This window comes from Hemisphaericaspora subhashii (genome assembly GCF_019202705.1).
Source record: "Hemisphaericaspora subhashii strain CBS 10753 chromosome Unknown scaffold16, whole genome shotgun sequence".
NCBI classification, from domain to species: domain Eukaryota; kingdom Fungi; phylum Ascomycota; class Pichiomycetes; order Serinales; family Debaryomycetaceae; genus Hemisphaericaspora; species Hemisphaericaspora subhashii.
In genome coordinates, this window is record NW_026057435.1 from 63,649 (window position 1) to 80,169 (window position 16,521).

General features: G+C 31.9%; 4 protein-coding genes across 4 annotated transcripts; 2 read left to right on the forward strand and 2 right to left on the reverse strand. All coding sequences in view use genetic code 12, as the record gives it.

Moving 5' to 3' along the window:
- Positions 1-224: 224 nt before the first annotated feature.
- Positions 225-3,257, reverse strand: EST1 (Est1p; the record flags this gene model as incomplete). The annotated part of the gene is made up of 1 exon (XM_049409647.1): positions 225-3,257. The coding sequence occupies one exon, from the start codon at positions 3,255-3,257 to the stop codon at positions 225-227; it is 3,033 nt and encodes a 1,010-aa protein (XP_049261125.1).
- Positions 3,258-4,071: 814 nt separating this feature from the next.
- Positions 4,072-6,579, reverse strand: J8A68_005568 (uncharacterized protein; the record flags this gene model as incomplete). The annotated part of the gene is made up of 1 exon (XM_049409648.1): positions 4,072-6,579. The coding sequence occupies one exon, from the start codon at positions 6,577-6,579 to the stop codon at positions 4,072-4,074; it is 2,508 nt and encodes an 835-aa protein (XP_049261126.1).
- A 2,291-nt stretch (positions 6,580-8,870) lies between these two features.
- Positions 8,871-10,124, forward strand: MUM2 (Mum2p; the record flags this gene model as incomplete). Its single annotated transcript, XM_049409649.1, has 1 exon — positions 8,871-10,124. The coding sequence occupies one exon, from the start codon at positions 8,871-8,873 to the stop codon at positions 10,122-10,124; it is 1,254 nt and encodes a 417-aa protein (XP_049261127.1).
- Positions 10,125-10,610: 486 nt separating this feature from the next.
- On the forward strand, positions 10,611-16,460 carry J8A68_005570 (putative RNA helicase; the record flags this gene model as incomplete). The annotated part of the gene is made up of 1 exon (XM_049409650.1): positions 10,611-16,460. One exon carries the CDS (start codon positions 10,611-10,613, stop codon positions 16,458-16,460), a length of 5,850 nt encoding a protein of 1,949 aa, XP_049261128.1.
- Positions 16,461-16,521: the final 61 nt, after the last annotated feature.

The following is a 16,521-nucleotide window of genomic DNA, read 5'->3' on the forward strand; positions in this document are numbered from 1 at the left end:
ATACTGAAGGACAGAAAAGAAAACAACGACAACAGTAGTATTTCATTACGCTATAGAGTTAACCCTCAAGAAAATAAATATCATTCGATGATGTTTTGTTCACAAAACCCTTACATGTATGACTTTGTCTTTGGATTAATTAATAGACTATTTATTTACTTTGTTTTATTACTCTGCAGACTCTGTAGAAGGTTTTATTGTAATAACGATGATATGCACCTCTTTTAACCAGTTTGATTCTCCGAATTATTAGTATTATTACTATTCCCATTTTGTGGGTTTGGTGGTGGCGGATACATAAACGGACTAAGTGAAGCACCAAAGCGATTGACGTTTTGCATTCCTACTGGAGCTATTGCCAGTTGCTGTGGTTGAGGTTGTTGTTGAGGTTGTTGTTGGTATTGATGATATGGCATAGACGGATATGGTTGAAATTGAGGATTAACAAACTGCGGCTGTAAATTTTGTGCATCCATTTGTGGTTGAGATCCCACCTGCTGAGAATAGAAGTTTGCGAATGGTTGTTGGAAACTACTTGGTGTTCCGACTGGTTGTGAATGAAATACTACCGGTGTAGCTTGGTTAAATAATGGCTGAGGCATGAATCCTAGTGCTATTGGCTGCTGCAGTTGGACTGCCGGTTGAGTCACAGCATCGTGTTGTTTCCATATGTTTGTACTGCCTCCCATTGGAATCCCACTGGTAATTGAAGTTTCCAGAGGGAATCTAATTCCATGCTTTTCATTATTCATATCAACATCTTCTACCAATGAATCAACCATATCTTGGAAATCCTTTTGTGAATCTACAGGAATAGCCTGACTAGAACATGAATCAATTTCAATATTATCGACTTGATCTATACCTGGACTAGTGGAGCTACCAGCAGTTGCATAAACAAGTTGATTGCTATGTTTAGCTATAAATGATTCAATCTCCTCTAACGAGTTAGGAACAACTACGCGTGGCAGTTGGGATGTAAATCCTTCATGTCCCGATTCTGGAGATTCTGGCACTAATATTATGTCCTCCCTGGCAATGTCATCTTGAGGTTTAGCAACCTGAGACTCGTCCTCGGATTTATCACCTTTGGAATTATCTTCCTTGGATTTCTCTTTTGAATTCTCGTTAGGTTTCTCTCTAGATTTCTCTTTAGATTTCTCTTTCCTACCTTTGACTTTCTCTGATTTCTCAATTCGATTGGATACTTCAGATTGATTCTTCTCAATTTGCTTCTTACCAGAACCTAAAGTCTTATCACTTAAATCGTTATTCTTCTGGTTTTCTTTGATGTTATTCTCCTTATTCAAAGTAATCTGTTTCTTTGGTATTTCTTTCATCAAAAATCGAGATTTTGTCACATCAAATATACATTCAAAACTAGTAGAAGCTTCTAATAATCGTTTACCCAATACCAAAATCGCTTGTATTCTTAATTGATTTTCATAATTCTCAATCGCTGTCTTAATAAGATTAGCTTTCCTCTTAGGGAATTGCTTTATCTTATCAACAAGTGTTGATTGAGTTTGCTCATTCAAGAATTTTGGAATGGAAGTTTCAATATTAATCAATTCAGAATAATCACCAACTAAATAATTTATATTATTCAAGGAAAATAATTCATCATCTTTAAAATCTTTAAATTGAAATTTAATCAACAGAAAATCACGGAAATGAGCATCTTCCCAAAAATAATATTGTCTTTCTGGACGATTTTGAATAATGATATTATCTTGATGAAGACTAATTTGTTGATATTCAACTAATTTATTCATTATTGATATTGTTAATTGCATTGTCTTCTTACGGGATTCAAATGTTAAATACATGTTTTTATTCTCTCTTAACCAATTCAAAATAAATCTCAAACAAATGCAAATATTAGTAATTTTTAACTCGTGAAATTTTGCGGCTTTAAAACAATCTAAAATTTGTTCAATAAATCTAAATGTAAATTTTATCATTTTGTTTAGTAATTCATCATTATCCGCTTCATTATCACCATGCTTTTGTTGTTGTTGTTGTTGTTGTAATTTGCAAAATGAAAATAATATAACCAATTGTTTTAAAATAAAATTAATTTCATTTTGATCATTTTTTATTAAATCCAAAAATTTGCTCTTTAATAATTTAAAGAAATCTGTTTCAATTTTTGAAAATGTTAATTTTTTAACTAAATTTGGTCCATTTTTATATTGTTTAGGTAAATAAAAATAACCAATTAAACAAATCAAATAAATATTTAAATTATCTTGAATATTAAATTTTCTTTCAGGATTTGAATTTACACAATCAACTAATGCAGTTAAAAACCAATGCTTGTTTAAAATTGTATTTAAATTATTTAAACCTAATTTATATTCCGGTATTCTCGTGAAATTTGATCTAAGAAACCAATAAATACAATTAAATTTATCTTCAACTAAATTATAAATCATCCCAATATGATTATATGGTTCATTCAATGCTGGTAATAATAATATCGCAAATTTATAATATTGAATAGATTTGGAATATTTTGGAAAAAATTCTTGATTACGTTCTTTATCTGTCATTGATCTAAATTTGAAAAATGCCTTATTAGAAATACAAGGATTAACATATGATGTTTCAATATATGATTGATGTCGACATATATCTCCTAATGATAAACAACATTTATGTATTAAATATAAGACATTAGCCTGGAAATTATTATCATTACATTCAATTATTGATTTAGTAGATAATGATGATATTGAAAATTGAAAATAATTTAAAAATTCATTTGGTATGAAAGAATTCTTAAATCTAATTGTAAAATATTTTAATAAATTTGAATAAAATTGAAAAATTTGTTTTGAAAATTTCATAAAATTATCATTAACTTTTCTAATTTCAATTGGTTTTACTTTAAATTGATTAGCTAAATTCTTTAATTGACATTGTTTAAATTCTTCATTAATTGATTGAAAAATGGAATGATGTTGATGTTGAAAATATTTTATAATTGGATAATGAAATTCATTCCAAAGGATTTCAAGATATTTCATTGTATTAAACTCAGGTGCAGCAGCAACAGCAGCAGCAGCAGTAATAGCCAGACTCGGATCAAATTGTTTATAATAATCATTCAAATCATTGACTATCCAGCCTTGAAATTTGGATTGTAATAAAGTATTAAATCCAATCAATAAATGCTGATCAGTAAATTTCTTAGTTAGAAATTCTTGTAATTGAACTTTATATCTTTGTATCTCATTTGATTGGATCAGCATTGTATTTATCTTGTTCTTTTCTTCTCTCTTCTTTCCTCTTATTGTTGTGTTATGTTGTATTATTATTAATTGAAGTGTGTAGCGTATGTCTAGTTTAACTCATAACTGAATTGTTTAGATGGAGATATACAATATTGCTTTTCTTGTTTTAGTAAAATGTTGGAAGGTTAATCAATTAATTAAATTCGTTTTTCCTTAAAAACATCAAATGAATATTTCTTCCTATAAGTTTTACTTTAGTTAAAATTAATAGTAGCCAGTTAACTTTGAAAGTTAGATTAGAAATTGTTCATTGAAGAGGAGGAAGAGGAGGAGGTTAGGGTTTTGGTTGTTGGTAAAGTTGGTTGGTTGTAAAACTTTTTTTTTTTTTTGGTTTTGAGCAGTGACTGCATATAATAATTCTCCCTAAAGTACACGACCTATTATGCTTTGACTAATAATCAACAAGGTTATTAGTGATGGCTTGGTCTTTCTACTCCAATCTGTTGGCTATGAGAGAACAGAGAGACTTATTAGAAAGAATTGATATAGTTATACTCCTCTGAGGGAAACTAGAATCTTAGAGTTATTTGTAAGTTTTGAGAGGAAAACAAAGAGTTTGCGGTTTATGAAAGTGGGACTTGATATTCAGTAATATATTACAGTCGATCATAGAAATGGATACAATTCAACATTTTTTATTAAACAGAACACTATAAAGTAAAACATAAATTAATCTTTTATATCAACGAAATACTAAAAGAGGACCATAACGAGGTCATATCAAAACTAATCAAAACAAAATATAAAAAGACTATATCAAGGTCAAATCAAATTAAATAAACAAAATAAAAACAAACAACAAACCAAGCTTTGCATTGAATTCGGAAGATGATAACTTTGGGGCACCATTAACCAATTTTTTATCATGAATAAGGAGAACATTGGGTGATTTAGGACGAACAGTATACCATCCTACTTGCTCTCCATCTTGATCCTCTGAGAAAGCTCCGTGGTCAGCATCTGGTTGATCTTCTAATGGTACATCAGCTTGTAGATACTCTGTCATATGCGCAGCATCTCCCCCCGCAATAACTGGTTGATGTTTAGCAGGATAGGACGCACTAAAACTAACGGAATAAATTGTAGTGGTGATCGTTTCAATATTCTCTTCTCCGATAGCTTTATCATACTTTGTAACTGTCATTGTTATAGTGCTAACAGGAATGGTAGTAACTGCCGCACTTTGAATATTGACTGTGACCAAAGTAGATCCTTTAATAGTATCGCCATTTCTGTTTGTGACATAATTACCTGTTTCTAATTGATCCTCTGCATCTTTGATTTCATCTAAATCTGGATCTTCAGTTTGGTTTGGAGCTGAGACATTAGACTGGCTGGGGATAGTTTCAACTTGGCTTGGAGCTAATATACCAACTTTGCCAGCAATGGTTTGAAAAGCAACGGAGCCGTTGTCACTAATAACAGCTTGCATGGTGGCAGTAGAGCTTACCCCTACAATGACTGGGCCATTGGCAGCAATAGTTTGTTGACTGTTACATTTAACATTAACAAATATAGCGTATCCATTCTGAGGACAAGCATTAAATTCAGCAGCTACACTACCGGAACCTCCTGATGCATAATGAATCAGATTTTCTGCCACTGACCAAACAGGGGAAGCTTTATCTCTGGTTGATACTAATAGCAAACCGTCCCCATTAACTTGTACATATTTATCCTTAGCGACTTTGAGATATTTACCTTCAAGCACAAATGTAACCACTTCACCATCATAAATAGTAAGATGAGTTCCATTGAACCTTACGGGTTCCTCTGAGCCCTCCTTAGAGGCAGTAAGATTAGTCGAAACAACATACACAGATTGACCTATAGTTTTATACTGAAAGTCGACTTGGCTTTCAAAGATTGAATCATCGTCTGAATCGTCATCTTGAAGATTGGTTGGATTTTCTTCTTGTATGGTGATATCATCCACATTTTCATCAGGTTTCGTTTCCTCTTCCTTTTCAACTTCAACACCTTCTTGTTTGTCATTTTGTTCAGGTTGAGGGGCAACTTCTGGTACAACTTGTCCGGCTGTAGACTTAACCTCTTGGTTAGAAGATTCTTCTTTGACTGTTTCAGTGCCAGTAGTTACATCCAGAGTCAGACCAACTCCAACTGAAACTGGTTCCCTTCCAGGTACATCAGGTGTAGAATTTTCTTCCTGTGGGTTTTCTTTGCCTGCATCAGCGTCAATAGAATCCGGATTATTCACCTTCAGACTAATTACTACTAAGGGTTCAGATGGTTCCTTTTCAGTTTCTTCAAGTGTAGACTCGTCAGATGAGTTTTCTTCAGTGTCAGTAGTGTCCAGATTATTCACAGTCAGATCCTCTTCAGCTGGAGATTTAGTTGATTCCTCTTCAGTTTCTTCAAGTGTAGAATCGTCAGATGAGTTTTCTTCAGTGTCAATAGTTTCCTGATTATCTTCAGTCAGACTAGTTCCAACTGGAGATTTAGTTGATTCTTCTTCCGGTTCTTCAAGTGTAGACTCGTCAGATGAGTTTTCTTCAGTGTCAGTAGTATCCAGATTATTCACAGTCAGATCACCTTCAGCTGGAGATTTAGTTGATTCCTCTTCCGGTTCTTCAAGTGTAGACCCTTCAGATGAGTTTTCGTCAGTGTCAGTAGTGTCCAGATTATCCACAGTCAGATTCTCTTCAGCAGGAGATTTAGCTGATTCCTCTTCAGGTTCTTCATGGATAGGATCTTCTTCTTCATCATTAATATCAGTCGCGCCGTCATTATTTTCTCCATTTTGGGTGTTCAAATTATCTGGACCAGTTTCCAAGTTTTCTTCTTCAGATTCTTGTACATATTTGTTGATTTCTTGGATCTGGCCCTCAGTTAAGGATTCAACAAAGAAAGACTCCACCGTGATACATCCTGGTGATTGTTCATTTCCCAACTCAGCATTGTCTTCACAAACATAGTAGGAAACCGTGACTTCACCATATAGACCTGAGTAAAAATCAGTTTGCACTGACAGGTAGGTATCGCTAGTATCATAGATCTTTAAAAAAGGATTTCCGTTCATGTATCCCACTTTATACTTCTCCTGATAGGTAAACAGAATCCGACCTCTATTTCCCTCAGCATAAGAAAAAATCGCAGCACTGTAGATGTTATCAACTGGTATAAGGTAAGCGTCGTCGTTGATCCCGAAGTATGTCTTGTAGTTGGAGCCTTGGTCTGGCAAGTTAGCCCACAAAACAATGTAGGTAGCGGTGGCAAATGACAACAAAGTTAATAAATTGATATAAGTCAGTAATCTCATTGTTAAGAAATTTGATATTGTTTAACCAATGTAGAACAAAAAAGTAAGGGATTGAATTTTCTTCAAAAAAAAAAATTGAAGGAAGACTTGGTCTGCTTTTATGTTGATCCTTTGAGGAGGTAAGGGAAAGAAAATTTGGAAATATTGAATTGACGTTTCATTTAGCTTATGAAACATGAAACATTAATATACATCACGTAACCTGTCTTCTCTCTCTGTGTGTGTGTGTGTGTGGATTGGACGGAAACCGTACTCCTCATTTGCTTAGTAGAAAAGTGAGTCAGGTAATAATTGGAATTAAACCAATTTTTGCTGCAAAAAAAAGAAAAAAAAATAAAACCTCCAAGAAATTTCAAATAAAACAATAAAAAAATAATTTTTTTTTAAGTAAAATTCTTGGGTTAGTCCCATTTTAAATTAACTTTTAAACATGATAATGTATGTTAAAAATCACATCACCAGTATGTATATTTATCAAATGATTATATAAATACCAAGAAAATTCTATTTTGATTTCCAAAAAAAAATAAAGTTAATCATTGGTATCTTCTTTTTGTTTCTTCCCGGGTCGGTTTTCGGTTGCAAAGATTTTTGTTTCTTAATTTTTTCCATTGCAAGCCGGATTAGGAAATTTTTTAGATAAGCTTTTTCGGTGATTGGATGCCAAATATGGGAATTAATTATGATAAAAATTAACTCAATTTTATTAATAAAATTTTTTTTTGTGGGTAAGTTGTCATAACCAACTACAACCTGTTTTAATAAAACGCCTTGAAGTGTCACCTGTGTAGAAACACCTAGAGGATGTCACCTGTGTGGAATATTCTTTAATCAAAAGTGTGGGCAATGAACATCAAACACTTATTATTTTCCTTTCTCTTTTACGATTGAATGACCATTTCAAATGTGGTAGAATAGATAATGTGATGCTCAATAAGGGATTCTTTAGTTGTCGTTACTTTTCCACTATTTTGCCAATTTAGTGGTCAGATTGTCAACCTTTATTTTCTGAATAATATGAAGCATAAAATAAAAAATAAAATAAAATTCAGCTGCAACACGAGCTACACGTCTCAAATAGAGAAATAATTTACAATTGTATCAAGAAATTGTTTCTTAATTAAAAATAACAATTTATACTATTTAATGGTTTTCTCTTCTTTTTTTTTTGGGGGGGGAGAGATGAGATGGCTTCTTTCCATTGAATATTGTAAGTGATGCAAACCCCAATCAAAACAAGTGTAAATGTAAAATAAAGCTTCTTTATGTTACAAGTTTATTGGTTAATGTAACTTTTGCAAAATTACAATTTATATTCTGGAAACTTTACAGAACATGAAGATAGCTTGGCATTTTTGATTTGTTATTTTCATTTGTAAAAATTTTGATATTTTTAGAAAAGAGAAATTGTTAATTAATTAAATTTGATTGCGAGTGGGTGATTTTTCAATTAAATGGTGTTTGGATATTTGTCACAGTTTAAACTACAAGCATTTAAATGTGTATTTCTAGGCGTAAAGGGTACTTCACTTAATCTTTACTCTCTGATGGCTTATATGTAGTGGTGCTGATATTGGGGGGATATGTGATAAATGTAGATGATGTCGAAGTAGTTAATTCGCCACTAATGGCTCAATCATATCAATGATCATGCTTAAGACTTTTGATATTTCCTCTTTTATTAAAATCATTGGAAACGTAATTTATTGATTACTTATAAAATTTTATAGAAACATAAATAAAAACAGAAGAAATGAAAGCTTGTTAAAATAACAAGTATACTTTAAACAATTAACCTGGAATTACCATATTTGCAATACAATTATAATTTTCATAATATTATTCTTATAAAAACTTATGTATAACCAATGACCCATTGATTACCCTGTACAATTCAAATTGCCCATAAAGTAACTTACACCATTTAATTAATTTCTATTGTTTTACATTTAATTAATTTCTAAATTTTTAGCAGCCAAAAATTAAATTATTAAATTAAATTAAATGTAAACAAATGTATTAAATCTAAAAAATGGCAACAAAGTAAGTAAGTAATTAATTGATAGAAGAAGAAGAAGAAGAAGAAGGATTTTATGATTAATTTAAAAAAAGAAAGATTAAACAATTCTATAATTATTTATGGATAATAATAATCATTTAGTTAATGTATGTAAGATATATATATACCACATTATATATCCAAATGGATAAAAGGTTATTAACACATACATCCCAAGTCTTTAAATCAAATTAATTTATCAATTGATAATATTGACTCATTATCTTCATTCATGATGAATACAACTAACAATCATCATCATCAACCAACATCTCCTAATACCTCTTCTTCTCAAGGAACTACTAACACTAATACTACTAGTAGTAGTAGTAACAATACCACCTTTTTATCAGATAGTTTAATTGGTTCATCCACTCAAGATTATTCATCTAATAATCCTCTGATTAATTTTTGGCAATCAAATAATAATAATACTAATACTACTTCATCTTCTTCTTCATCTGGATTTAATGCTCCATTATCATTTACTAATTATTCCCCCCTTGGTCAACAATCTTATAATACAACAACTGGGAAACTTGTTAATCAATTTCAATCAGCATCTTTCAGATCCATTGATGCTGATCTGAATCCATTAGCAGTACCCCCTCTTACTGGTCATAGTGCTGCCAGTATGATGACTAATAATTCATCTGGTACCAATGCTACATCAAACCCTAGAAATCCAAAATATAGTAAGCAGGCTACTACTGCTGTTGCTGCTACTGCTGCTGCTGCTACTGCTGTTGCTGGTTCATCTTCGTCATTGATGAATATTAATGCTCCAAGTTATGTTCCTAACAATTATACCACGAATTATGGTTCTAATACTGGCAATGTGAATTCAATTATCAATAATCCTACCTCACCCAACAACAATTCTAATGATAAATACAAATATTACTATAATACTGCTAATGCTAATGTTAATTCTATTGTTATGAATAATAAAAAGATGGTAGATTCTGATGATAATTTACAAGAAGAATATCATAAATTAAAAATTGAATTAATTTTAAAGAATCAAATTATTAAAAATTTAACTGATCAAATTAATTTAATGAATAAACAAAAAACTTCAATTGAAGAAAGTTTTAATAATAATAATAATAATTTAAATGGAATATTTAAAATTCCTAAGAATCATTATCAATTATTTCAAGATTTATCTAAAACTTTACAAGAAAAATCAATTGATCTTGAAGAAACTAAAGATAGATTAGAAGCAGTTTTGGTTGCTTTAACATGTGATGGTAATAACAATAATAATAACAACAACAACACTGGTGGTGGTGGTGTATCTTCTTCTAGTTCAGGTTATACTTTTGATGTTGAAGAATTAAGTCATAAACTTATTAATAAACTTTGTTTATTACTGGAAGAAAATGAAAATTTATTAAAAATGATTAGTTATGGAAATAAAACAAGTTTATTAATTGAAATTGGTTTATTAAGACATGAACTTGAAACTTTGAAGAAAAAGTAATTAAATAAGTTTTTATACTTTTTTAATAAAATGGTTATTATGGAATGAGTTTGGCTTTTATAGTTAATTAATTAATTAAGAATAAATGTGAATTAATATCAATCAAGATATATTTGACTATATGAGTAAGAAATACATCCATACATACATATAGAATTGGGACATCACCCTGTGTGCTACCAGTTGATAAGATTGTATACATGTAAACTTGTAATTCCCTCAACCCCTGTTGTTTATTGTAATTTATTTATATAAATCTCATTTTTATATTATCTGATAGTTCCAAATAGGAACTGTTGTTGTTGTTGTTGTTTATATTTATATTTATATTTATTTATTAGTCATCTTTTGTCAGTCTCTCATTCTCTCTCTCTCTTTCTCTCTTTCTCCCCTGTTGCGAAATTCTTCTTACTAAAATCAATAAAGAAAAATTTACAACCAAAAAGTAATCCCAATTTAATTAACGAAGCAAGTTAAAAGCAATCAATGGCATCGTCTTATACTGTATCATCTACAAAATCATATATGCAGGCTATGCAGCCTATGATTGATATATTAAACACTTTAAATATCAACACCCAAAGACCCTTGAAGAAAATTCCCACCATTGATAATGAAATTGCCAAGATTACACCATTAGATAAAATATTAACCAAGTTTAACAATGTATCTCCTGATATCCTTGATTCAATATCCGATGGTGGTAATACCAACCAGTTTTCAAACAATTTAATTATACTCAAAGACATTGAACAAGAATGTGATCGAGTTAGTAAAGCTAGAGGTCAAGATGATAAGGAAATTTTCACATTGATAAAATCATTATTATTACAACAACCAAATGATGAACAATTACAATCTTCATTATTTGATATATTGGGATTTGATGAATTTAATCTAATTTCAAAAATAGTTCAAAATAAATCTTTATTTTCTATCAATCAAAATAATGATTCTTCCATTGGTGGTACTGGTAGTGGTGGTGGTTTGTTAACTGCACAAGAACGAGCTCAATTGTTAATTGAAAATCAACAACGAACCAAGAATCAGACACTATTACCAAAACTGGCCATTACTCAACGATATCCCAATGTTTACAAAAACCCAGATGTTGGTAATATGATCTCAATAACTGGAAAAAAATTTGCATTACCCACGGGAACAACTAGAGAATCTTGGGCTACTCATGAAGAATTAACAATCCCATTCCCGGAAAATAAACCAAATAAATGGATATCTGATGAAAATTTGGTACAAATTAAGGAATTGGATTTCTTATGTCAAGGTACATTTAAAAATTATAAGAATTTGAATAAAATGCAAAGTTTGGTATATCCAATAGCTTATAATACCAATGAAAATATGCTTGTTTGTGCCCCAACGGGAGCGGGGAAAACTGACGTGGCTTTGTTGACCATTTTACATGCAATAAATCAATTTGTTTCTGAAACTATTGGCGATGATGGTGATATTACAATTGATATAGATTATGATGAATTCAAAATTGTTTATGTGGCCCCTTTGAAAGCTTTAGCAGCAGAAATTGTTGAGAAATATAGTAAGAAATTACAATGGTTAGGGATTAATGTCCGGGAATTAACTGGAGATATGCAATTATCAAGACTGGAAATCTTAACTACTCAAATTATTGTCACAACTCCCGAGAAATGGGATGTGGTAACTAGAAAACTGAATGGTGATAGTGAATTAGTATCAAAAGTTAAATTATTGATTATTGATGAAGTACATTTATTACATGAAGATCGAGGATCGGTTATTGAAACTTTAGTTGCTCGTACTTTAAGACAAGTTGAAAGTACCCAACTGATGATTAGAGTTGTTGGACTTTCAGCAACTTTACCTAATTTTATGGATGTGGCTGATTTCTTGGGAGTAAATCGAAATGTTGGAATGTTTTATTTTGATCAATCTTTCCGTCCAGTCCCATTAAAACAAATGATTTTAGGTGCTAGAGGGAAAAATGGAAGTAAATTAGCTAGAGAAAATATTGATAAAATATCTTATGAAAAATTGGCTGATTATATTCATCAAGGTTTACAAGTTATGATATTTGTTCATTCCCGGAAAGATACCGTCCGGACGGCTAGAACCTTTATACAAATGGCACAAGATCATAATGAATTAGCCATGTTCCAAACCTCGCCAGAAACTTGTGATTCTTATGAACGGTTTAAACGTGAAGTATCCAATAAAAATAGAAGTAAAGAATTAAAAGAATTATTCCCTCATGGATTTGGGACTCATCATGCCGGGATGTTACGTAGTGATCGAAATTTGACGGAAAAAATGTTTGAATCAGGTGCTATCAAAGTATTATGTTGTACTGCCACTTTAGCCTGGGGGGTTAATTTACCGGCTGCAGTAGTAATCATCAAAGGAACTCAAGTATATGATTCCAAAGCGGGTGGGTTTATTGATTTGGGTATATCCGATGTGATTCAAATTTTTGGTAGAGCCGGTAGACCTCAATATGAACAATTTGGGACTGGGATCTTATGTACTACTAGTGATAGATTGGATCATTATGTTTCCTTACTCACACAACAACATCCAATTGAATCGAAATTGGCCGAGAAATTGATTGATAATTTAAATACGGAAATCTCGTTAGGGACAGTTACGAATATAGATGAAGGGGTACAATGGTTGGGATATACTTATATGTTTGTTCGGATGAAACAGAATCCATTTGCTTATGGGATAGATTGGCATGAATTACAAGAGGATCCATTATTAACTAATCGAAGACGGGATATGATTATTAATTCAGCAAAACGTTTACATCATTTACAAATGATTATATTTGATGAGGTTTCTGGAGCATTTACACCTAAAGATTTAGGAAGAATCGCATCAGATTTCTATTTATTAAGTAATTCAGTTGAAATCTTTAATCAGATGGTTAATCCCCTTGCGACAGAAGCTGATGTTTTATCCATGATTAGTATGAGTAGTGAATTCGATAGTATTAAATTCCGAGAAGAAGAATCTACCGAACTTAAACAATTACTTGAATCCGATTCACCATGTCAAATTGCCGGTGATGTAGATTCTTCCCAGGGGAAAACCAATATTCTTTTACAAGCATTTATTTCCCAAGCTAATATTCGAGATTCGGCATTAATTTCTGATTCTAATTATGTGGCCCAAAATTCCGCTAGAATATGTCGGGCATTATTTTTAATTGCCATGAATAGAAGATGGGGGAAATTTATGAAGATTATGTTGTCAATATGTAAATCCATAGATAAACGAATATGGGCCTTTGATCATCCAATGGCGCAATTCGATTTACCTGAACCAGTGTTGAGGAATATTAGAAGTAAAAACCCCAGTATGGAATCTTTACGTGATATGGAAGCGGGTGAATTAGGTGATTTGGTACATAATAATAGAATGGGTGGGATTTTATATAAACTTGTTGGGAAATTCCCATATATTGAAGTTGAATCAGAGATATTCCCAATTACCACCAATGTTATGAGAATCCATGTTGTATTAGAACCTGATTTTGTTTGGGATGAAAGATATCATGGAAATGCCCAAATATTTTGGTTGACTGTTGAAGAATCTGATCGATCAGATATTTTACATGTGGAGAAATTTATTTTGAATAAAAGACAATTAAGAAATCCTCATGAAATGGATTTCATGATTCCTTTGTCGGATCCATTACCACCACAAGTTATCATTCGAGTCATATCTGATCTTTGGATTGGATCAGAAACCGTTCATGCTGTCAGTTTCCAACATTTAATTCGTCCTTCTAATGAAACTTTGAAAACTGATTTATTAAGACTTCAACCATTACCAATCACAGCATTACATAATCCTGATATTGAAGCTATATATTCATCAAAATTCAAATATTTTAATCCTATGCAAACAATGGTGTTCCACACTTTATATAACACTAACTCAAGTGTATTTGTTGGTTCACCTACGGGGTCAGGTAAAACGATCGTGGCGGAATTGGCTATCTGGCATGCATTTAATGAATTTCCTGGTTCCAAAATAGTCTATATTGCACCCATGAAGGCATTAGTACGTGAAAGAGTTGATGATTGGCGGGAAAGAATATGTAAAAATACTAGTTATAAATTAGTAGAACTTACAGGTGATTCACTTCCCGGGATTCAAGAAGTTCGTAATGCCGATATAATTATTACCACTCCGGAAAAATTCGATGGTATTTCTCGTAATTGGCAAACTCGTAAATTTGTCCAACAAGTTTCATTGGTTATAATGGATGAAATTCATTTATTGGCAAGTGATCGTGGTCCAATTTTGGAAATGATTGTCAGTCGTATGAATTATATTTCTTCACAAACTCATACTCCAATCAGATTATTAGGTATGTCTACCGCGGTATCGAATGCATTTGATATGGGTGGTTGGTTAGGTTGTCGAGAAGGATTATTTAATTTCCCCCAATCAGTGCGTCCAGTTCCATTACAGATGTATATTGATGGGTTTCCTGATAATTTGGCATTCTGTCCATTGATGAAGACGATGAATAAACCGGCATTTATGGCGATAAAGCAACATTCTCCCGATAAACCAGTATTAATATTCGTGGCTTCGAGAAGACAGACAAGATTGACGGCGTTGGATCTTATTCATTTATGTGGAATGGAATCAAATCCTAGACGATTCCTTAAGATGTCAGATTATGAATTAGAAAAAGTATTGGAAGAAGTTAAGGATGATACATTGAAGTTATCTTTACAATTCGGAATGGGTTTACATCATGCTGGTTTGGTTGAATCTGATAGACAAATCTCTCATAAGTTGTTTGAATCAGGTAAGATTCAAATCTTGGTTGCTACATCGACCTTAGCCTGGGGGGTTAATTTACCGGCCCATTTAGTTATTATTAAGGGAACACAATTTTTTGATGCCAAAATTGAAGGATATCGTGATATGGATTTAACTGATATTTTACAAATGATGGGACGTGCAGGTAGACCAGCATATGATACAAGTGGGATTGCAATTGTTTATACTAAAGAATCAAAGAAAGTTTTTTATAAACATTTCCTTAATTTAGGATTTCCAGTTGAATCTTCTTTACATAAAGTTTTAGATAATCATATTGGGGCAGAAATTTCAGCAGGTACAATTACAACTCGACAAATGGCTATGGATTTCTTAACTTGGACTTTCTTATATAGAAGAGCTCATAATAATCCAACATATTATGGAATTGAAGATATATCCGAATATGGTATCTCGCAATATTTAGCTGGATTGATTGATAAAACTATTGAAAATTTAGTTGAATCACAATGTGTTTATACTAGTGGGTCTGATGATCTTTTCGCAACTCCATTCTTACACATATCTTCATATTATTATCTTTCCCATATGACAATGAGAAATTTTGTTAAGAAGATTCATAAGAATTTCGAATTTAGAGAATGTTTACAATTACTTGCAGAAGCAGCTGAATATGATGAATTAGCAACTAGACATGGAGAAGAATTGATCAATATGGAAATGTCTCAAGCTATGAGATATCCTGCAGAAGATTTACAACGAGAATTCATTTGGGATCCTCATGTTAAAGTATATCTTTTAATTCAAGCATTTATGAGTCGGGTTGAATTACCAATTCATGATTATGCCCAAGACACGATTTCGGTATTGGATCAATCTTTACGTATTTTACAGGCATATATTGATGCGGCTGCTGAATTGGGATATTATAAAGCGGTGATGTCGTTTGTTACATTAATGCAATGTATTAAACAGAGATATTGGTATGATGATGATCCAGTTTCCGCATTGCCTGGATTGAAGCTTACTGTCAAAAGGGAACAAGAACGAGTTGATTTGAAGGCTGTTGGAGAAATGAATATGGGTAAGTTATATAAATTTGCCGAAAAGGCTGGAATTAGTGGAAAGAATCTTTTAGAGAGTCATGGAGTTGCTGATGATGAGAATGCAAAGAAGCAGTTTGTTAAAATTGCTTCACGTTTACCTGTGGGCAAACTTACAATTGAACAACCTTCAAGAGAAAGTTTAAAGGTCACTTTAACCCATGAAAATTTCCCATTGAATAATGATTTTAAAGTCTATTGTCCACATTTCCCAAAACTTCAAAGAGAATCTTGGTTTGTTATTGCTTTTGATGAAGGTTCACAAGAGTTGCATTTACTTAAGAGGGCTTCGCCTAGATTGGTTGGTAAAAAGGGAATCGTTTCTTGTGAACTTGATATCCCAGAAGATCTTTTTGGTAAAGATATATCTGTATCTATTGTTAATGATGGATATGATCTTGAGTATTTACAGCAACACAAATTGTTAATATAAGTTTATATATGCTCTACAGGAATTTTGGAAAAATCTATTAATTAATGTACATGTTTTTAGT